We start from the raw sequence: 24,675 nt of genomic DNA, 5'->3' as shown, positions 1-24,675 counted from the left end.
CTTTCACTTTGCAATCGTGCGAACTGTGTATAGAGAGCGACAGCACTGATCTGTGAGTGATGATAATTTGTGCACCAATTCCTCTGACATCGTCTTATTAATCGTTAGCTTACTATGCAAACATGACAAGTGAAATCTCCCGCAGCAAGCTTAAACATGTGAGAGGTTGATCGCGCAGAGAATCGCTGAGCTTATGTGAGTGCATGTGTAAAAGCATTTCAGTTCTGCTGAGCCAAATAAGACAGGTCAGGGTGAAGAAGTGACAGCCAAATAAAAGCTTACCACAAAACGGAGAAGTTATGACAAATCAGACTATAAGGCAAAAAGAAAGTGCAGCTTTATGGTTTCATGGACAAAATAATTTCTGTGGCTGCAATATGACGAGCTATATAACCAGGGCTGCACATAAGTGGTCCGCAGGTGCGCATTCGCTGTCAAAATAAAAAACGCGCACAAGGGTTAGGGTTAGGGTTAAATTTAAAAACTGTACTTTTGAGTTAAAATATATATTTATAATTTTAATAAATGACAAATTAAAAATGCATGAACATTTTTTTTGTATCGAAAAAATATCGAACCGTGACACCAAAGTATCGAACCGAACCGAACCGTGAATTTTGTGTATCGTTGCACCCCTAATATATATATATATATATATATATATATATATATATATATATATATATATATATTTTTTTTTTTTTTATTTGAATGGATAATTTGGTGTATGAAATGTCAAATAGATTCAATAACCAACAGCTATGGGTTGTTTTGGCCAACAAATGGGAAAAAAATCCAAAAAGGCAATATCAGGAATATTTTCATTAATAAATATCAACTTTCCTAACTGATAAAAAGAAGTTTAATGACATATGAATATGTCAAGTTATCTTGCTTATCGATCGTAAACTTCAGATTGTTTTCCCAAAATGAGCCGTCTTTGCATTTTATACCAACTTTCATAGACGAATCTTGTGTACGAATCTTTGATTCTGCTTTTCTTCGTCCGCGTCCACGTCTCTGTGGACGTTGCTCAAGGGAAAGCGTTGAAAATGATGTGTGTGGAAATGAATGAGTAACTGTTTAAAAGGATGAAGGAAGTGGTTTAAGAGGACTTACTAGGTTTATTTCAACAACATGATTCATGCATAAAAAAATAATAATGATCTTAGACTCCACCATGGGGTAGCCCCTTAGTTCACCCACTGTCTAGAACAGACATTGGGTGAACTAAGTTATAACAAAGTTCTGATTGGCTGCCCCTCGAGTGGGGCTTCTGCACTCACAAACAGTTAAATTTACCTTAGATGGCTGTACTGGACATATCATCCTCCATCATACAGAGGGGGGGGGGGGACAGCGAATAAAAGCCTCAAATGGGTTGTTTAGAGTACTCTGAATTCATGTAATTTATATACACTTTGACCTCTTTATTTAAAACCTTTAGCAATGTTTAGTATTCTTTTTTTTACCTGTATACAGCAGCTTCTTATAGTTGCTTTTCCCCCAAACGACTGTCTACACACTGCTCAGCTTCGCCACATGACAAAGAAGACTAATGCAATCTCACATGCTTTAAAACTACGATGCTGTCGGCCTGCTAGAGGACCTTTGCTTCTACCCTACACATATCCAGAGCGCACACAGGTCAGCTCAGCTATTAAACAGACTCTCCGTGCAGTCGAACCGACTTGACGGGAGCCCACTAGATCTTGAAGGATGACCCTGTGAAATAGCTGGCATTCCTTGAGGGAAGGAAGGAGGAGCTCAACCGTGGAAATGGTTCTTTGCATTGTTGGCGAGTCTGTTTCTAAAACGAGTCCACATTGTAGTCTGTCTCCCCGCTGGCTGTTTTCAAATGTTAATGGCTGGCTCACGGTGCGAGGGCGCAGAGAGGGGAGGTTGGGGGGTCGCTATTCATTGACATTGGGGGAGTAGCTCTTTGCACTATCTGAAAATCTTACACAGGAGCAAAGTTGGGGAAAGGGACAGGAAATCGCTGACACACATGGGCTACAAAAGCTACATGTCACTGTTCAGACATCTGAGCAGGCACAGAATAATAAATGCTTTGAAGTTAAGATGGGAAAAAGCAATGTGAAATAATGCTTAAGTGCATATAACTTGCAGAGTTCTCTTGAAAAGGGCACTGGGTTCCTCTCAAGGAATTTCTTTCAGAAGAATACAAATGTCTCTTTCTGGAAGGACTACACAATGCCACCCCCTGCGTAAGCAAACAAGCTGAGAAAAGAAAAGAACCCCTGCTGTAAGGCTCATTATCAATGTGAAGGGCCACCTTGAAACAATCATGTGCATCCTCTGAACAACCTTCCCATGCACGATCGCCTGGAATGCACTCATTCTCACGGGGCGCTCCTCGACCTCCCCGACTCCCATCAACCCCACCCCAACGGCTCGACCCCCACTATACAGCCAACTCTGTTTGCCCTCTCGTTCTTCCCGCAACTTCCTCTCCTTTTCATTTTCTGCAGGCCCCTTCAGCACCACAGATCCTCCTCCTCACTCTTAGAACAATGTCTGCTATGCTCTCTCCTCCAGTTCCCTTCAGTGCTGGCTGACTGCCTAGAACCTGAACCCATTAAAAAAAAATACAAACACTTTGAAAAGCACATTTTGGGCCAGAGTTTGGCTTCATCTAATCACTCTTCACTCTGGTTGTGGAGCTATTTCTACAACGGTTACATCAGCTACAAAGGAATGAGACCTGGGTGTTTAAAACTGTGTCACGACCCTTTAAAAGGACAGTTCTGGGCAAGTACATTCTCCACGTCCAAGTCCAACTTCCAGCAGGGACATCCTTCATTTAAGGCATCATATCGAGAGCTTTAACTCAAAAGAATTAAAGGAGTTGATCGTTTTTACCTGTTATCACAAAAGCAGCAGGTTAATTATGGAGCTTTAGCATTACTGTTGCCGTTTGTTAGCACTGGACAGAGCCTGGCTGGCAGTTTCCTCCTGTTTCCAGTCGTTATACTATGGTATGTGAAGTATCTCCAAGCCAATAAGCAAATTGAATCTCTCATAATCCTCTCTATCTCCATATTTTGTTCTTGAACTCTACAGAACAGCTTTGCTCAGTCTGAAACGAGCCGTTTTAGCTCCTCCCCCTTGAGGCCAACTTTGTTCTGACTGGCTGCCATTCACGAACAGAGGGCTCAAACTGTAGGTGGGTGGGGCTTTATGAACTAAGAACCATAGCTGTGTGACTGTGATGGCTGTAAGAGGAATATCTCCGCTCTATGACATCACTCAGACCCAAAGGTAGAAAAAAACTGTCTGAATCTGAGCGTTTAGAGCCCGAACTTTTGGCTCACAGGGATTACTCACTAAACACAGACCTCATTAAGTGAAACTAAAAATATAACCATCCGCCTCTGTAACAGTGACAAGACAGAAAATAAGGAAAAAGCAAAATAGGTCCCCTTCATACTAATTTATGTCTCATCTTTCTTTGTCCTCCATTTCCCTGGAAGAGCTCCGCCTCTGTGAGGTTCATCATGGGGATTACACACATTTGGTGACCTATGGAAAAAGGCACCCCGTTTCACACCTGAACACCTGTTGGAAACTATCTCTAGAGGCGTCTGATCAGATCGCGGCGCCTCACCTCAGGTCACGTGAACCACATGAGGGGGAGGGGTCGGCCTCGCTTGTTAAGCATGTGTTGAAACACTACCACTCTGCGAGGACAGGGACGCTCTTAATATAGCTGTAAATATCGAGTGGCTGTCGGGATGTGATGCAGTAGAGCTGTGACCGGCTGAAACTAGATAATCGCAGTAGTGACGTGAAATGTGTCACCTAACCGGAGCCTTGGGCTAATTTCCCACCCTCCTTTCCTCTGCCACAGCCTTGCATAACGTGGATATGTTTATTGTAAACAAAGAGCGCTGTCTACATGATCTCTGTGCTCTGGCTATCTTCTGAATGTGACAAACAAAGGAGTTAGACGTCAGAGAGCGGAGTGTGTATACTGCACAGATATCCTCCCTACAGGCTGATAATGGCCTGAAACGGTGGTGTTTATCATATTTATGAGCATGCACTGATCAGTCTCATTGTTCAGGGTGAATACAGTGACCGTGGAGACATGCTCGAAGTTATTTCCCCACTTTCAAATCCTCCTCTGGCCTCACACCCAAACTATCACCCTTGGCTCTGTGAACTGTGTACTTGACAGGACAATGAGTCAGTGAGCATGACGCACATATGCAGCGAGCACGCCCTCCAGTCACAAATCTGCTGAAGAGTGACCAGAAGACTGAAGAAAAAAAGCCAAACCTCATAGCAGAGAGAATCCCAGCCAACACTGAGGCAAACAGCTACTTCACACATCAGAAAACAGCCAGTGAAAACTGAATCAAGTGCCCTCAAAACCCCCAAAACCCTCACAAAAGACTATTGCCCCTTTAACGGGGCAAGGAAGACCTCAGACCCAAGAACATGAAGCAAAGGAAAAGTGCTAAAATGCAATCACATCCAGAGTAAATTCAAAGCTTCCTCCTGATGAAGTGACATCCAGCTGTTCCATCCATCACTGTCGAAGCCTCCAATTGTCTACACCCTGATGTAAAGACCTGTGGTTGTAGCCGATGATGCAGAGGTGACTTTCCCTTTTAATCCCAGTAACTGCATTTGACAGCATTAACAACAGTCTTTTCTGTCTGTTTGAGAGCTGGTCTGATTTTACAGCATCCTAAACCACATTACAGCGAGCTTTACTCACAAAAGAAAACCCACTACCATAAAATATCCACAGCATCAAAAACAGGATAATAATCACAGATTTATAGCACTAAACTAAATATCTCTGAGGGGGGGGGGGGGGGGGGGGGCTTTCAGCTGTTGTGGAAATGACCTGCAGTTAGCTGAGCATTTTGATCTCCAAGGAGCCAAGCCAAACAACAATGTAATGTCACTCCACATCCACTACCATGAATCTTCTCTAAAGATATATTTTTTTAATCTATTTTTTTTTACAACCGCTTTCATAACCCAATACTCCTTTTTTAAAACATTTTAAACAATATCTCTAAGTATTTGCTAATTACACCTCCTATAATGTGTATTTGTCACAAATTTCTTTGTCATAACCTGATATCTTCAGGTTTTAGACTTCAAAAAAATACAATTTTCTGACATTGTCTAATCTAATGTTGTGGTGAGTCCAAGGAGGGGGCCTCAAAGTTGTTTTCATTTTAATTCCCTTTACGCCCCTGTGATGGAAAACGTAACCTGCAGATTTAAAGTGACGCATACTGACTTGTGCAGCACATTTACACACACACACACACACACACACACACACACACACACACACACACACACACACACACACACACACCAAGCAGAAACAAAAAAGGCACGTTTCAGCAAGTCATTAGTGCAGTTTCCCCTTCTTTTTTTAACCAGTTCATAAGAAAAAAGCAACCCGGATGTATTCACTGAAATAAGTTGTGATTACCGCCACGAATACAGAAGCGTTAACATTTCACATTCACGTCGACTCAAAAAGAAATCTCCGACAGCATCAAGATTTGTTGTCATTATCCAGGTTAAACAACACAACAAATATCCAGCCTTAATAACACAAAAAACTGAGATGTAGCATCAAATCCAGCCCGCGGCGCTTCACTTACTTTGTATTTCATCTTGCCGCTTCTCTTTCTGACTCCAGTTAAAGTGAGAAATATCCGCTTTACCGCGACACACAGCGGCACGTCGGAATAACCGGAGGCACTATTAAGAGTTTTTCTTCTTCTTCCTGTGCGGTTAACCAGCCATCCAGAGATTCATATGCAGAGAAACACGCAATGATCTAGCTGACTCCAGTCCGCCGCTTTCTACTCCTCTACTCCGGAGAACCGCTCACCACACCGACTCCTGCAGCTCATTAACATTAGGCGCTCCTGATTGGCCCAACTAAAACCCTCTAACCACGCCCGCTTACGGTCTGCTAGAAATCTGCGACGTCATCGTCGTATCAAAATAAAATAAAGGAAAAAAATAGAGTAGAAAGAAAATATTTTAAAAATTAAATTGCCAAAAAAATAAATTAAAAAATTGAATTAAAACAAGAATTCTAAAAATCTAAAAATATTATATAAAAATAATAATAAACAGTAGAATATGAAGAAAAAAATTATTCTCTCAACTTTCTGTCGGTTTTTCAGGGTATAGAAATGTTAATTGTAGCATAACTTAATGCCAGGCGTAAAACAAAATATCATTAAAAGGCTTTATTTTTTTATTTTTCTCCATTTATTCTGCACATTTACAACTGATATAAAGTGATCTTTATTTTTTTTTAATAAAAGTTAATAAAAGACACCACAAAAATGCAATCGTTATAAGTTACAGTGTGAACAGACAATTGTCCAGACGAACGAGAAATATCTATGATATCATATATAATGTATAACATCTATATTTAAGTTTCTCGTATCACTAAAAGACGGTACAGCTAAAATCACTGTGACCAGCTTTTCTGAATCAATTAATGAACACATACATTTACATATGAAATATTACCAGTCACCAACATTTGTCTTGCACTTGTCCCATCAAGGAAGCCTAAGTAATTATATGCTACCTGACGCTTTGTTATGGTGTACTGTAAGTGCATAAAGTACAGTACAACAGTCTCTAAAAAAAGAGTTATTTTAACATAATCTGTGCACCTGTAGAAATTACAGACTAGCATATTTGTTTGTGCATAAAGTTTACAACATTGGCCATCATTTCTGATGACATGAGTTAAATAACTAACTTAAAGTCACTACATTTAAAACTTTACCTCCCAAACAGAATCAGTAAATAGTTTGCTACCAGTCCTCTTTACATGAGGCACTCATTATTACACTCTTTTTAGTGTTAAATTCAACATCGTACTGCAAACCACAGCTTGAGCAGGAGGCAAAAGAACTCAATCAAGTTCATTACAAGTAACGCATTACTGCCCATCTCCGATTACTTTTGTCAAGTAACGAGTAAAGTAAGGGATTACTATTGCAATAATGGTAATCAGATTACCGTTACATTCCCGTAGGAACGCTGCGTTACTGCGTTACTAAAACTGTGAGTTTTTTGCGAGAATGTCTCATGACAGTGACCTAAGCGAGTGCGAAGTTTGTGACAACAGCTGTGTGCAGATCAACAATGGATAATATATGGAGTGGGGAGAGCGAAAAAAAACCCCTAAACTTCCAAGCAAGCACCGAGTGCGCTACAACGTAATGGGAAATTCACAGAGAATCTGGCAGATTCTTCCACTGACCGCTGCAGCACACCTGCACCAGGGCAAACCTCCGCCTACCCTACTTTACAGGTGAAAATAGAGCAACAGGACCGCTAGTCTTTGACTTTATTTATTTTCTGCTGTGTTTTACTTGCATCTATTTGAAAGACTGAGTGTAAACACCAAAAAAATATTTTATTTTATGTGCTGGAATGTGCAGAAAATAGGTTTAAATATTAAACAAATTTCTTCCAGTCAGAGAATGTTGCATATAATTTAATGTTTGCTTGATGCATAAAGTTAAAAGATTAAAACTAATAAAACAAGTTTTAAAAAGAGACTTTTCCATTTGATTACATTTTGTATGATGGATTATGCAGAAAAAGTAGAATTGGGCTGAAAGATCTATTGCTTTATCACCTATTCAGTTGTAAATCGTGTTTTTAAAAAGTAACTAAGTAATTAATTACTTTTGAAAATAAGTAACCAGTAAAGTAATGGGATTACTTTTGGCGGGAAGTAATCAGTAATTAGTTACTTATTACTTTTTTCAAGTAACTTGACCAACACTGCCTGCAGGTATGAGGCTGTTGTTCTCCTTTATTTCATAGTGGACAGAAATGATTTTTTGGAGTGGCACAAATAATTTGTGTGGCATCAGATTTGATGCAGAACAGCTGATTGTTCTGTAAATAGTTTTAAATGTTTATTTAAAAAATGCCTTGGCTGCATTTTTAGGTAAACGGCTGCAAAAAACTTTGTTTGCATAACTCAGTTGCTTTTTTGAAGAAGTAACTAATTAATTGCCCAACACTGGTCATTATATACTGTATTTTGCAGACAGAGAGTTACAGACTCTCTCCCAGACCACGGACTCATAATACAAGTCAGAGCTTTATTTAAAAAAAAAAAAGAAAAGTTGTGTTTTCAAAATTGGAGTTCAAGTTATTTTTACTTCCAATAGTGTTAATATACTACAAAGGTCATGAACAAGATTTTTTTTCATTTTCATTGTAAGTAGGCTAAAGCAGTTAATTAAAAGTAGTCTAACATAAATGTAAATGCTGTAATTTGATTATTTTAATCAACCATGTAATTTGGATGGATTTGATGACCACTATATCCGCTTAGCTAACCCTTAAAGTTTGAAGAACGAAAGAAGAAAAGGGTGGCTTGTGTTATCCCACAAGAGGAAGGTTCTGGTTTTGAATCTGCAGATTGTTTGGGGCCCTGCTGTGGGTGCTTTGGTTACTAGTGATTCTAAATGGGGTGTAGGTGTGAATGGCTGTCTACGTTTCTGTGTCAAACCTATGACTCACTCTTAATTTGTCATGGGAAAGCTAGAGCCTATTGCTCTGTGACAGCTGGGATAGACTAGCTATTCCACAACCCTGAACTTGTCAAGCAGTTATCAGCACGGTGGATCATCTGCCTGAGCTGTAACCGTGTACTGTGTACTCATTTCTAATCCTGTCCATCCTGGTCACTCTCAATAAGAATTTCAACATCTTCAACTCTGCCACTTCTAGACATCATAGACATCTTCTCTATCACTTTTGCGGCCATCTTTCTGACACAAATCACCATTGACACTTGTCTCCACCTGCCCCACCCTGCCTGCACTCTATAAATGTAAGTAAATTTAAAAAATTGGAGATACATCCAGCTTAAAAACATTTTCTCTATTGTAGTTAACATGTGGCACAATCCCGCTGATACACGTTTGTAAGTTCAGCAAGAAGAAAATGTGCTGGTTGTTATTCTTAGAAATGGTGACAACAGAAGGATGTCAGGAAACTGCGACTATGCAACATTTTCCCCTGTGCTTTGATGTTACTGTAAATTCAGAATGGCAACACCTAATAAAACTGCTTCTTAACACTTTCATCTTTCTGTTAAATAGATAAACAGAAAAAAGAATAGCTTTTGCCACGGCTGTTCTCAAGTGCAAACGTATGTAGGAATGATTTAGCTATGCAGTGACAGACAGGAGACAGTTTTCAGATTCAGTCATGACTGAATGATCTCAAAAAGAGTTTCGTACAGTTTGAAAACAATGACTGATTATTTTTGACTGTAAACACAATAAAGCACCTTAATGGAAGAATTAAATAAACTGATCAGTGCATACAGCAGTATGATCCAGCAGCTCTTACCATATATGTTTCTGTAAGTCACAAAAGGTTTATATGAAAAGTAAAACATTGCTAAAGTCTGAAAAAGTCTCTGTATGCATGAAATTGGCTCCCTATAAAACTATCGCAACTCAGAATACTCAGATACCATAAAAATATATTTTAAAACTCACCAAAATGCAATTTATTGTCCTCACAGGCCAGAAAAAAGGTCAATTTACATTATTTTAAGGTTAACTTTTGTGCTTACCCCAAACGAAGGAAAGACGAAGTGGGTGAAAGTTGCGATGTCACTTCTTTAATGTGAGCTCCAATGTAACGGAGGTGAGAAAAAACACCCAGTATGATATCTGACAAGCTGACAAACAAGCAGGAAAGCCTTCCTCTCTTTTCTCACACCTATGCTCGCATGCGCTCAAAATGTGCATCTCATGACCTCACACACCACACATACGCAAACACACACACCACACAGGAAAAAAGCCCCCTCGCTATGACAGCAGGGCTCGTGGAGGTCTGTCTGTTGCAGTGGGCTGCCTTCTGTGGGCCTGTGTGCTATTACTTTAAAGGGGCTGAAATCTCCTGTAATTAGCCTGCATCTCATGCTCTAATTTGTGTCAGCTCATTTATCACAATCACAGGGACCCTATCGGCTCTCATTGTCCCCCGTGAACAGTCATATCCTCAGATGAATGGCTCCTGTAAGGGCGCTCAAAACACTCGTTTGTGAAACATACACCATGCCCAGCTGGAGCCCATTCTCCGAGCCACAAGTGGGCACGGGGGGGCTATTCTTCTGTGTATGGCATGTGATTATGTGCATGCAAGCACCTGTTTCCTATGATAAACAAAACTCATTTTCCCATCTGTTTATATCAGTGCCGGGAAGAAAGCAGCCTGAAAGAGAGAGAGAGAAAAAAGCCAAAAAGGTTGTTTATCCTCTTTGCACAACATTTGGCTGAACTGAATGAGTCCATTAGTCTTCAGTCTCGACTGAGCGTGCCATTTCAGCTGGCTTTTACTCTACCCCGACATGCATCATCAGCTCATTGGCAGGAATGAGTGAATAAGAGAAAAAAAATGATCCTCTTCAGCGTTGGTTGCAGCCCAGGATCCTGCTTTTGGATCTAAGCAGAGAAGCCAGGGGAAGATTTGCACTGGCATCAAGGGCTCAAGTCGCCATGACAACCGCCACCATGGCTGCAGTATTTGTGGCCTCTCACCTACTGTATTACAAGAGCTGAAAGGGCCTCCCGTCTCTGGAGTTGCAGAGGTCTCAGAGTGTTATTACGGCACATTTCAGCACGGAAATAGCCAGTAATAGTGCGAGTGAAAAACGAGCCGGACGCCTTTCATCTCCGCCAGGTGTCTGTGATGTTTTGGTTACATAAGCACCCCTGCAGATACGGCCCCAGGTTTCATCAGAGTGCAGAGCAGCCAGAAGTAGAGATCATGAGGGGTGGGGGTGGGGGGCTATGCTCACTGCTGCTTGGGTGGATGGACGGGAGCAGGAGGTGGAGGTGTTGGTGGTTCCTGACAAAAGCTCTTCTGTGTAGGCCAGGTTGAGATAGCCCCCTCACTGCTCCCCGTGAAAAAACGTCCCTCAAACTCTCGTAAACTAGCTGAGGCAGATTTATAGATGCTCCACCAACCCTTGTTGCTCAGACAGGCGAGTCCCCACCACCAACACCACCTCCACCCAGTCCCTGTGACCTATGGCAGCCTCGTGTCCGAGGAGCAGCAAAGGAATGCACAAAACACACAAGACAAGAAGACTACTGAAAAAATATGAGTGCGCTTACTTAGCTGATCCTTTTCTGTCGTTTGTCTTTTAAACTCTGAATACATGCGCTTTAAAGAGTCATTCTCTTAAATCAAACAGGGTTCTCAGCAATAGAGGTGACACTGCAGCTCTACCAGAGATGGGCAGTAACGCGTTACTTGTAACGCGTTACTGTAATCTGATTACTTTTTTCAAGTAACGAGTAAAGTAAGGGATTACTATTGCAAAATCAGTAATTAGATTACCGTTACTTTCCCGTAGGAACGCTGCGTTACTGCGTTACTAAAACCGTGATTTTTTTTGCGAGAATGTCTCATGACAGTGACGTAAGCAAGTGCGACGTTGGTGACAGCAGCTGTGTGCAGATCAACAATGGATAATATATCGAGTGCGGGAGAGAGTATGAGCGTGCAGCGTTTAAAGTGTGGAAGTACTGACCTTACTTTGAGTTTGATTCCATAAAAAGTGACAAAAACATTAGCGTCCATTGTGCGTGGGAAGAAAACTTCTACAGCGAAAAAAAACCCTAAACTTCCGAGCAAGCACCGAGTAGCTACGACATAATGGGAAACTCACAGAGACACTCGCGCGGATTCTTCAACTGACCGCAGCACACCTGCACCAGGGTAACCCTCCGCCTACCCTGCTCCTGCTTTACAGGTGAAAATAGAGCAAAAGGACCGCTGAGTCTTTGACTTTATTTATTTTCTGCTGTGTTTTACTTGCATCTGTTTGAAAGAGTGAGTGAAAACACAAAAAATATTTTATTTTATGTGCTGGAATGTGTAGAAAATAGGTTTAAATGTTAAACTAATTTATTCAAGTCAGAGAATGTTGCATATAATTAAATTTTTGCTTGATGCATAAAGTTAAAAGATTAAAACTGATAAAACAAGTTAAAAAAAGAGACTTTTCCATTTGATTACATTTTGCATGATGGATTATGTAGAAAAAGTAGAATTGGGCTGAAAGATCTATCACTTTATCACCTCTTCAGGTTGTAAATCGTGTTTTTAAAAAGTAACTAAGTAACTAAGTAACTAAGTAATTAATTACTTTTGAAAATAAGTAATCAGTAAAGTAACGGGATTACTTTTTGGGGGGAGTAATCAGTAATTAGTTACTGATTACTTTTTTCAAGTAACTTGACCAACACTGAGCTCTACTAAAAGCTTTATAAAAGAGACTTTATGTCCTGTGGGGTCAAGCAGGTATTACCTGCAGACAGACAAGACAAAGCAGCAACCTGCATGAAATAAAACCAGCACAGGGATTCGAGATGCCACTCTAATCCAGAGTGTTGGAGGAACCCTGAGGCCAGCCTGATGGATGCAACAACTCCTTGGAAAGGAAAAGACTGAAAGTTGTATTCCCAGGACTTCGTGTGGAAATTCTCTCCCCACTAACACAAAGCCTATCAAGGTGGTTGGAAATTCTGTCTTTAGGAAATACAAGAGTAACCCACAATTAACTGCTTTTTTTCCTTAAGTAACCAACTGTTTCTTGTCTTTGACCAGCTCGGTAATTCTGACTGTGGAGTCCTTGAGCCTTGGACTGTAGGCCAGGATCACATTTCAAGCCCATTAGTTTGTTTTGGACATCCTTGAGTTTTAGCATTGACCTCAAACATTAGCGTCTCTCTCAAACTGACCTGGCTTTCATACTGAAGATCATTCAACCTTCAAGACATGTGTTCATTGTCAGTCTTTCTATATACAGTAAAGGTGAAATAGCATTTCTCTTAGATTTAATGTAAGACAACCTTAAAGTGGAAGAATAGACATCACAGTGCATTAACAATAGATGTAACACAACAGAAACAAACTCGGACCAGTAGCTATTAAGCTACATGCACACTGAAAGCGATTAGCAGGGATCTTTCAATCATAGAACGTAAATTACATCGGGCGACTTCAAGTGACAGCGAAGCAAGCTTCTGGCTGTCAGCTTTAAAAAAGAAATTGATAAAATATGGTGCAATGTAAAGCAGAGGTATGCGTTATCATGGTGCGTTCACACCAAAGATGAAGTAAGGTTTCACTTGTTTAAATACAGTTACACTGAGAAACCCACAAACATTCGTCACTAACAGTGAAAAGTATGAAGAGGTGTGCAGCAGACAGTTGAAAGTGGAAGTAACAGTAACATATTTTCAGGAGTTACCATGAAGACATATGATTTTTCTCACCTATCTCGGAGCTCTTCTAAACATTATCTGTGGTTTAGTATGTTTGGGATGTGTGTGACAGTATGTGATGTGTGAGGTATCAAGTATAGTGTACAAATCTGTGCCAAATGAAATAAGTGGAGCACCTGTTTGTGAGGCGCAGCCAATCAAAAAACAGCAGAGGTGACACTCGATCTTCCTTTGGTCGTCATCATCTGAGCCAGTTTCATCGTTGCGCTTGATGGTTTTTGCGACTGTACTTGTACACACTCAAAGTTGTAACAATTTTTCGGACTGACTGAGCTTTATTTGTTAAAGACAGAGGTCTCTCTTTACTTTGCTGATTGATTCTTGTCATAATATGAACTCTAACAGTTGTCAATTAGGGCTGTCAGCTGTGTACAGTACTTCCTACAACACAACTGATGGTCCCAACCCCATTAAGAAGGCAAAAAATATTCCACCCCGCAAAGGCACATCTGTGAAGTGAAAACCATTTAAGGTGACCACATCATGAAGCTCATTGAGAGAAGGCCAAGTGTTTGCAACGCTGTCAACAAAGCGAAAGGTCGCTACTTTCAGGAAACCAAAATATAATTTATAATTTTTTCTTTGCTGCATAATTCCATATATCCTGCTTCATATCTATGATGTCTTCAGTATGTATCTACAATGCTGAAAGCAGTAAAAATAAAGAAAAACTAATCTATCTATCTATCTGTATGTGTATTTGGACCATCAAAGATATGCAAAGCTATTCTACAGACTAGAATAAAAATGGAGGGAATGGAATCTTCATGTCTGACTCTATTTTTGAAAGAACTTATTTTCTAAACAAAAAACACACATGGAGCCATTTTCCCACTTAAACTGGATACTGGTAGAACTGACACAGTGATCCCTACATGGCATTAGTCTGACCACTTTTCCAAGGCAGTCAGTCGTAAAAGCTCATATAAACTCTGTGCTGTGCTTAATGTATTCCGCCACACAGCTCAAGCATTACAGTAGATTAATTTCCTTCTGCATCATTAGTTGAATCAAACTGAGATCAGAAGTAACAGTACCAGCATTAAAGGTCTGTAGCCTTTAGCAGCTGCTCCAAGGCTCCAGCTCGACCAACCTCAATAACATGAAGGGTCTCATTTACTTCTGATTGTCACAGTTGTATTTCAATGACCTGAATAGCTCCTTGTACGCGGCTAAATACTTTGCTTTATTTGGCCTTCAGCTTGGCAGTGATATAACCGATCTGTAGTCGATGAAAAACAAGGCCATAAAAGTCTGCAGTAGCCTGAGATTGGGCTGCACACGTAAATGCTCACTGTGAAAGTGAATTACGCTTAACTGGTTGCCAAGGCCATCTTTTAATACCCCAAGTTCAATGTTCACTCTGTTTTTACCCCTCTCACTTGTTCATTCATTGTACATTGCCTGGGCACACCTTCCCTTGTGAGTAATTTGCCTCTGGATTGGTCTTGTATTCTGCTGCAGAGCCAACTGTTCATCATTCTGTCACCAGCTACTGTGTGATAATGCTTCAGTGTCAGGAACGGTTTTAAAATTCAGGCGACATGCAGACATCCCTGCACACAGCAGAGGTTTATCCGTGGAAATAAGAGCTGAAAATTTCCCATTTTGCTCTCTAAATATGAGGACGACGAGGTCAGACGCTTGATATTGACTTGGGTTCAGGCCTTGCTTCCAATCATTCTCTCCAGTGAGCAATAAGTCTGGACAATGTAGTGTATGCCACTCAATCTACAGCAGGCACACAAGTTGTTAGACAGTCTGATCCTCAGCTTGTGAACAATGTCCCTTATGTGAGCATTCACCTCCAATATCAACCTCTTTTTGTCTAACTGTCAGTTATTGTCATTCACACAGATATGCCAGGTGCCGTCGTGGACCTATAGAGGTCTAGAAGTGTGTGAAAAATAGAAAGATTCCAGTCTATGCAGGCAAAGTCATGTGAAAAAGTGCACGTCACCCGACTAAACAAGAAAACAAAGCGTTCTCACATGTGGTTGTCGTTGTGAAAGGGTGTATTTTCACCGTGGCCATCATTTTTTTCCTAAACCAAACCAAGTAGTTTTGGTGCCTAAGTCTAGCTAAACAGAGCATGAAAGCGAACAGTCCAAAAGACTGGTATCTTGGGTGGAAATTTGTTGCCACCGCTACCCCTTCTGTATCACAATACAGGCTTTTGTTGGTCTTTGAAAGTGTACACCAGTACTTTTATTCAGAAAGACTGCACAGTTGAGCCTGTTTATTCTCATGGTGTCTAAAGGGTATACTGCTGTTTTGTCAAAGCAACTGTTATGTTAGAAATATCCAAAAGTGGAACTTTGGTGCCCGGGGCCCAATGTAGTGGTCGCACAAGTAGTAAGAGACAACTGTCAACTGGACGCATATTTCAGGCCCCTTGGTGTGATATTTAAATGCCCTAGGTACCATTAACTTGCATTTTTCATTGTGGAAGGGTGTAGTTTAACCTAGTCCAATACCTTTTCCTGCAGCTAACCAAGCAGGGAGTGAATACATAACAAAACAAAGGTGATTGCAATGGCTCAAAGCTCTCAGAATGAACACCAACCACAGTCTGACGTGACAAGCTTGTATTTTCTTTATTACCTTAAATCTGAAAATAAGTATAAAAAGATGGAAAATTGAAAGTAAAACATTATGGAGGCAATAATCTTATTCATTATTCGTATAGTGACACTGTGACATACAAGAATTTAAGTGTGAGCGAATTGTAATGGATAGACGAACCAACTGCTTTTTCAATGTGGTTAAATAAAAATAATGAAATTCATTACGAGAAGAAAAAGAAGAGGTTATGAATCAATAAATATGTGAAAATTAGTGTGTTTTAGAGCAGCGGTCCCCAACCCCCGGGCCTCGGACCGGTACCGGTCCGTGAGTCGTTTGGTACCGGGCCGTGAGAGTTGAGGCTCAGGTGTGAAATGTATGGTTTTCAGGATTTTTATCGGTTTTCAGCGTTATTTTGTTATAGTTTTTATCGTTAACTCTGTTTTCCTGGGTCTTTTCACGTGTGTTATGAATAAATCTTCTTTTTTTCGGTACCGGTACTAGTTTTATTTTGTTGTATTTATCCACGACACCTTAAAGGCCGGTCCGTGAAAATATTGTCGGGCATAAACCGGTCCGTGGCGCAAAAAAGGTTGGGGACCGCTGTTTTAGAGCATTCTGGACCGTACGTTCTCACTGTGAACGATCCAGGAAAAGACAGTCAGATTAGGAGTGCTTCTCTGTCCTTTACAAAGCCAACAAACTGTCTGTGTAATGTGAAACATTTCTCCAGAGACCCCTTTATATCAAGGCTTTCTAACTGCAGGATGCAGCGGTTAGCAGCCACGATACATACCTGTAGGGATACATTTTTATCCTCACTGGCAATAAAAATTATTTAGTGGAGGGAAAAATATGTAGACCTTTTCTGGTCTACATATTCCTCTTTTACCCCTGCAAATCATACTTTAATTATAACATTGAAATTACTGGTGGAAATCTCAGCTAAAAATAGTGATCTGCTAGCAAGCAGCATAGTTAGCTAGCACTCTAACTAGCTAAAGTACGAGCTGAAAGTACTGTGAAAGAAACTGTCGAAATGACATTTTTCACAAGCATGTGATGAACAGTCAAAATATAGTTGCAAGCACTGATCAAATCTTGATACTGAAACTGGACACACTATTAAAAAGAGCAGCTAAGGCTACTTTTGTTAGCTAAAAGAGGTTAGATAATTGAGTGCCTATTGTGATAAATGAGAAGATGAATCCAATAGCTTAATGGCTTAATGGATAAATGGTAGACACTAAAACTAATCAATGAACACTTTTTAATTAATTTTAAAGATAGAGCACCTCTAGCTCCTCCAGGTGTTAGCATGAATAAAACATGACCAAACATAATGACATCCCATTCGAAAATGAACAGGCTTCATGTTTGGTGTTGATGGATGCACCTGAGTTAATATAAGGCACTGTGGGGGGTTTGTCAGAGTGAAAAGGTGTGAGTGTCCTGGTCTTGGATTTAAAGTCTGGGCTGGGATTTGAAGATTAAGCCTGATAATGTGTTAACTGTCACTCGTGAGCTGCAAGATGCCTTCCTGCTTGGTTGGAGGTATGATAAGGCTTCTAGTTGGCAAGGAGACAGACTGAGTGTATTGACCTCCCGTGCTCTCTGTCTGATTGCAGAGTGGTGTAGAGGTGTGTGTGGCCCTGTATGTGTGTTTACTGTATGGTGGATGTGTGAGCACACACAGCTTTAATCACTAATCCCGGGCTGCCTTAAAAGCAGAAGCAGTGTGGGGGTGAAATGAGACTCTGAGCTGAGATTGAGATGATGAAAGTGTTTGTGTGTTTTTGAGCTCATCGGTCTTTGTGTGATGAAACTAGGCTTTGTATTTCTCTTTAATCAATACTGTAATTCAGCCTGCTGATGCTGGGTTTGATGTTCGAGGAAAGAAAAGCAGCATAAAATCAGTACAAGGCGTTTAGGAGATATTTGTTTTTAAAACATTAATAAGGCTTTGCAGTCATCACAGCAGCTTGTGAAATAGTGACAACATCAAATCTATTTATTAGTGTATCTAGAAACCAGTTTTTGTGAAATTATTATGTTCATTACATTATTATGTTTGATATGTTACTTGGGCAGGTTTAGGCACTAAAAACAACTTGGGTTGGTTTAGGAAAAAATTGCAGACTCAGTGAAAATAAACCCTTTCATGATGTGAACTACACAAACACACGATGCTATATTTTTATGTTCACCAGAGTCTAGACATTACATCTAAACTTGTGCTGAGTGACGTGAAGAAATGTGACACAAACACAGATGACGTTTTGTGGCGATTTCACATTGTGCTATGAAACACCACTGTATGCAGCTAAAATGACCATTTTTTGCATAATATTAATCATTAGAAAATCATTAGTACTCTGAATTAAAGCATGTAAGCATGTTTTTGTTATATGTTAATCAAAATAAGAAACTAGAAAAATATGCTTTATATATCTCAAAGTTAGGAAATGTCTTTGTTGCAACAGATATGTAGGTATGTAGCCAGAGCATTCTTAATTATTAGAGTGCCTGATAAGTCAACAAAATACAAGCAGAAAAACAAAGTATAATGCCAAAGAAAAGATAAGATAGAGGAAAATAAATGTGAGAAACATAGCCCCACCCTCCATTTGTTCCAAAGGCTCAATAAAGAAATAAAAATATCACTCAAATAGAAAATAATTATCCATCCATCCATCCATCTTCTTCCGCTTTATCTGGGGCCGGGTTGCTGGGGCAGCAGCCTAAGCAGAGAAGCCCAGACCTCCCTCTCCCCAGCCACCTCCTCTAGCTTATCCGGGGGAACACCAAGGCGTTCCAGGCCAGCCAAGAGATATAATCTCTCCAGCGTGTCCTGGGTCTGCCCCGGGGCCTCCTCCCGGTGGGACATGCCCGGAACACCTCACCCAGGAGGCATCCTTGTCAGATGCCCGAACCACCACTTCTTTCGATGTGGAGGAGCAGAGGCCCTCCCGGATGGCCGAACTTCTCACCCCATCTCTAAGGGAGAGACCAGCCACCCTTCGGAGGAAGCTCATTTCCACCGCTTGTATCTGCGATCTCGTTCTTTCGGTCACTACCCACAGCTCATGGCCATAGGTGAGGGCAGGGACGTAGATCGACCAGTAAATTGAGAGCTTCGCTTTTACACTCAGCTCTCTCTTCACCACTCTTCATTCTTCATTACTATTTTATCTGTATATATTCACTAAATACTGATTTTTGAATGTTTTAGATCACAAAGCGATGTAAGTGTTATTATTTCGAGACCGTAAAACCTCAAAATACTCAGTTTAACTCATATACAGTGGAGCAAAAAAGTATTTAGTCAGCCACCGATTGTGCAAGTTCCCCCACTTAAAATGATGACAGAGGTCAGTAATTTGCACCAGAGGTACACTTCAACTGTGAGAGACAGAATGTGAAAAAAAAATCCATGAATCCACATGGTAGGATTTGTAAAGAATTTATTCGTAAATTAGGGTGGAAAATAAGTATTTGGTCACCTCAAACAAGGAAAATCTCTGGCTCTCACAGACCTGTAACGTCCTCTGTAAGAAGCTTTTCTGTCCCCCACTCGTTACCTGTATGAATGGCACCTGTTTGAACTCATCATCTGTATAAAAGACACCTGTCCACAGCCTCAAACAGTCAGACTCCAAACTCCGCCATGGCCAAGACCAAAGAGCTTTCGAAGGACACCAGGAAAAGTATTGTAGACCTGCACCAGACTGGGAAGAGTGAATCTACAATAGGCAAGCAGCTTGGTGTGAAAAAATCAACTGTGGGAGCAATCATCAGAAAATGGAAGACATACAAGACCACTGATAATCTCCCTCGATCTGGGGCTCCACGCAAGATCTCATCCCGTGGGGTCAAAATGATCATGAGAACAGTGAGCAAAGATCCCAGAACCACACGGGGGGACCTGGTGAATGACCTGCAGAGAGCTGGGACCAAAGTAACAAAGGTCACCATCAGTAACACACTACAACGGCAGGGAATCAAATCCCGCAGTGCCAGACGTGTTCCGCTGCTGAAGCCAGTGCATGTCCAGGCCCGTCTGAAGTTTGCCAGAGAGCACATGGATGATACAGCAGAGGATTGGGAGAATGTCATGTGGTCAGATGAAACCAAAGTAGAACTTTTTGGTATAAACTCAACTCGTCGTGTTTGGAGGAAGAAGAATACTGAGTTGCATCCCAAGAACACCATACCTACTGTGAAGCATGGGGGTGGAAACATCATGCTATGGGGCTGTTTCTCTGCCAAGGGGACAGGACGACTGATCCGTGTTAAGGACAGAATGAATGGGGCCATGTATCGTGAGATTTTGAGCCAAAACCTCCTTCCATCAGTGAGAACTTTGAAGATGAAACGAGGCTGGGTCTTCCAACATGACAATGATCCAGAACACACCGCCCGGGCAACAAAGGAGTGGCTCCGTAAGAAGCATTTGAAAGTCCTGGAGTGGCCTAGCCAGTCTCCAGACCTCAACCCCATAGAAAATCTGTGGCGGGAGTTGAAAGTCCGTGTTGCTCGGCGACAGCCCCAAAACATCACTGCTCTCGAGAAGATCTGCATGGAGGAATGGGCCAAAATACCAGCTACTGTGTGTGCAAACCTGGTAAAGACCTATAGTAAACGTTTGACCTCTGTTATTGCCAACAAAGGTTATGTTACAAAGTATTGAGTTGTATTTTTCTTATTGACCAAATACTTATTTTCCACCCTGATTTACGAATAAATTCTTTACAAATCCTACCATGTGGATTCATGGATTTTTTTTTCACATTCTGTCTCTCACAGTTGAAGTGTACCTCTGGTGCAAATTACTGACCTCTGTCATCATTTTAGGTGGGGGAACTTGCACAATCGGTGGCTGACTAAATACTTTTTTGCCCCACTGTAACTCAGACAAATGTTTCAAATCTTTGATAACTAGAGCCAAAACTGTGAATTTATTATCAAACATGTTGAGTGGATTAGTCCTGATTGACGGTCTGGGTAATCCTTTCAGCACTAAATTAAGCTTTAAATCAATTCTTATTCATACAGAGCAAACATCTCAACAATCTGACATTATCTTGTGTATTTAATCTCATGTGCAGACAAGTCTGTTCAGTCTCTTGGTTTTATCTTCCTCTATTTTTAAAATTCCTTACTTCTGCTCCTCCTTTATTCAAATGTGTGCCAAAGATTTATCTGCCTGTGTGATGGATCCAGCACATTGAGACCGAGGCTACTTTCAGTTCGAGGCTTTGAAACAAAGCATGGAGGGAAAAACATAGTGGTTTTGGCTTTGCTCTGCTGGTTATTTATGGAGAGGATCCATCCATCCTTTTGTGCTCTGCGGGCAGGGGCGATGCGGGTGGGAATTCTGGGAATTGAAGGATCTAAACGAGGCAACGCTGCCACCAAACCCCCGACCCCCCCTTCAGCATGTTGGTGGAGGGGGAAGACTGCCAGCGCCTGGAGCTTTTAACATACTCCAGAGTGCAGCCACAAATATGCATAAAAACATAAATGACTATGATTTTATGAGTGATTCCTGACCTTTGACTCCTCCTCTGGCCTTTTACTCACCATTTTGTTGAGAGATAAACTGCTTTCTGCCAAGTGCCCTACTTTAAGCTTCTTCTGACTGCACTGTACACGCCAACCTTTTTTTTTTCCCCCCTTCCTGCATTATTTAGCCAAGACTAATGTTCAATGCAGCTTTTCTCCCCCGTGGTCATACCTGCACGCTAATGTTTTCTTAACAAAACCTTACAAAAACAGTATTGAGACAAAGCACAATCATTCCAAGGGGCTTGAGCAAATATGTGAATAAGCAGGAAGGAAAGTCAGTGATACAATGTAAGCCATCCGTGCTGGGGTCTTTGTGTGCCTCTGGTATGGCTTGGAAATGGGGTTCTGGTTTCCTGCATACCCCGCTGACTGAGATGAATGGGTGTAGTGTGGGTAGTTTCTTAATGAACTCATAGCAGGGTGTAGTCTGGGCTGGAAGATTGCTCAACACAAAGTCTGGAGCGAAAATGCTACAAATCTAATTGTGGCTCTGGAGAACGGGGTCTGACTGCTCTGATTGCTTTCTGGTTGCTCTTGTCAGGACACGGAGCTCTGCCCAGGATCTGTGGCTGAAAAGTAAAGCTAGCATTTGGCTTGTATCCGGGTTTGGTGTTGGCTGTGGGTGCAGATGAGACGCGGTGAAATGAGGGACATCACAGGGATTAACCGTGTAGCGTTTCTTCAGACATGAAAGGGAAACAAACACATTTCGTCAGCCTGATGTGTAGGAGTGCTGTGTTGTCAGCCATGTGTGCCAACACCTGGAAACAAAAACACTGGAAACAGAAAGTTACCTGAAAACAAAACCCTCATGTATGAGGGACAGAGGCAGAACAATGGTTCATTCATAGTATTGTACCACTTTCTGGATGGAGTTTCCCAATCTTACATCCTTTACTGATGTACATTTTAACACAGATATGGTGCTTTAGATTGTTATCATTGTCCTACAGTTACTAGCAATTTAAAGGCTGGAAATTAGCATCCTTAGCACCCCGTTAAGAACATTAAACACCAAACTACGCTAACAGTTTCCTTTCAGAAAGACACATTTATTTTACTTCTCTCCTAATAAAATGCAGACAAATGTTAGTATCATTTTCAGAATCTCTTCTTAAAGATCGGTTTATCACTCATCATTGAAGTTTTTAACATCTGATCTCGTTAGTGACGCTTTCATCCTCTTCTGCTTATCCCTGGGGGGTAGCTATACTTGAAGATGACAAACCCTTTTCTTAATCCCAGTGACTAAACCCTTCATTGGTCAATTGTTTTTTTGTTGAGCCATCATAGGTTTGCTCAGTGTAATGATAAGTCAAATCTGTTCAGGTAAAGTGTGGTTTTACTCACATTAGTTGGTTTGCCGGCACATCAGTTATGTCATAATTTATAATGACATTTATAAACTACCTTTTGTGTGACCACAATAGCTGAAAAGCAGATAAACAAATCATTTTAACTACTATGACTTCACATTTGCTTCCCAGTATGTTCCTAATAATTGTAATTACTGCAAAAATTGCTGGGATATTATATGTAAATCCAGTGAGTCAGGTCTCCGTGGTAATCCAAGATCATGGTGAATTGCCAGCCTTCCAACACCAGAAGTCATCTTCTGACTCACACTTCCACAAAAGTACCTCCCTCTGCCAGGACAGAATCAGCCTCTTCATTCTGGGTGGAGAGTTGCACCAAGTCTACTTTGGGGGTTACTACCGTATTAAAGCACTGTTATGTTACAGCAAAAAAGCCCTGCTTTTGACTCTTGAGCGTTTCCATGTGTGGAGTTTGGCTAACTGGTGATTGTAAATTGGTTCTATGTGTAAATGTGACCATTGTCTACCCTGCCCTCTCTGTATGGCATCTGGGATAGGCTCTGAATTCTAAAAACTGCCCAAACTGAACCCTGGACTTCATACACAGTCAAGAAAATAGATGGATGGATCATTTCTATGTAGCCTTTTCCTACCATGGTTGCTGCTTAATTGATGAAATGACCTAAACTGGTGCTCAGGTCAACCCAATTTTGGTTTGCATGTCTGAATTTATTTTGGACTTTCTACTAATACACACAGGGTCAAAAGTATTCATGCGCTGATGATTTTGCCAGATACTTGACCACTGTTCTTGGTAAAATCAGTAGAGTTCATTTAAATTGGTTGGTTTCTTGATGAAGACCTAGCTTTTAAATGTAACCCATATGTTTTCAGTAGAGTTGAGGTCAGGGCTTTGGGAAAGGCTATTCCAGAAGCTTAATATCCATTCCAAAACCAGCTTTGATATGTGTTTGGGATCATTGTCCCCCTGGAACGCCCAGTTGTGTCCGAGTTTCAAACATGCAGCTGTTGATTTAACATGAAGTTGAAGAATTTGGAGGTAGTCCTTCATTGTTCAGTACAACTGGCAGCAAAACAGTCCCGAAGTATAATGCCACCACCATGCTTAACAGTTGGTGCTGTGCTCTTACGTTTGAAAACTACATCTTTAATTCTTTTTTTTTAAACTTTTTATTTTGTACTTTTTCCAATTTTATAGTACATGCAAACAAAAATATGAACAAAGAACACAAAAGAAACAAACTAAAAAAAAAGGGACACCTAATCTGTGGAAGAGGGGAAAAAAAAAAACCCAACGAGGAGAGGTCCCTGCCTTATGGGGCTGAGTGAGTCTTATAGGCTATCCATTTTGTCCACTGTTTTCGGTGTTTGTCAGATTTCAGTCTCAAAGTGTAGGTCATTTTCTCCATTATATATATATGTCCTCGATTACATCAGTCCATTCTTCCAATTTTAAAGGGTCACTTTTCAGCCAGTTTTTTGTTATTACCTTTTTGCTTGACAACAACATAATTTTAAACAAATAATGGTCCTCCTTTCTTACATTTTCCCATATTCCAAAATACATTACTCGTGCCTCACACAGCACGTCATACCCCAGCACTTTCTTCATTGTTACCGCAATGCTTTCCCAGTAAGGTTTGATATTTTTACACTTCCAAAACACATGAGAATGATTGGCGTCCCAGTCTCCACATAATCTCCAGCATTGTTGGGGTGTTTTCAGCTGCTTGCGTTTGATATAAGGAGTAATAAAGAACCTAATCACATTTTTCCAGCCATATTCTCTCCATCGTCTAGAGCTGGTGGAATTATGCTGTGTGAGACATACG

General features: G+C 40.9%; 1 protein-coding gene across 1 annotated transcript in view; it reads right to left on the bottom strand.

The window, feature by feature from the left end:
* The window catches only part of nedd9 (neural precursor cell expressed, developmentally down-regulated 9), a 37,717-nt gene extending 31,804 nt beyond the window's left edge, over positions 1 to 5,913 (bottom strand). The window contains exon 1 of the mRNA XM_026156799.2: positions 5,661 to 5,913. Coding sequence (XP_026012584.1) covers positions 5,661 to 5,672 — 12 coding nt within the window. The 5' untranslated portion in view covers positions 5,673 to 5,913. The remainder of the gene's footprint in view (positions 1 to 5,660) is intronic.
* Between the last annotated feature and the right edge of the window lie 18,762 nt (positions 5,914 to 24,675).

Source organism: Astatotilapia calliptera, chromosome 22, assembly GCF_964374335.1.
Source record: "Astatotilapia calliptera chromosome 22, fAstCal68.1, whole genome shotgun sequence".
Lineage (NCBI taxonomy): Eukaryota > Metazoa > Chordata > Actinopteri > Cichliformes > Cichlidae > Astatotilapia > Astatotilapia calliptera.
The sequence above is the reverse complement of the archived record's forward strand: the minus strand, read 5'-3'. Positions and strand labels throughout refer to the sequence as shown.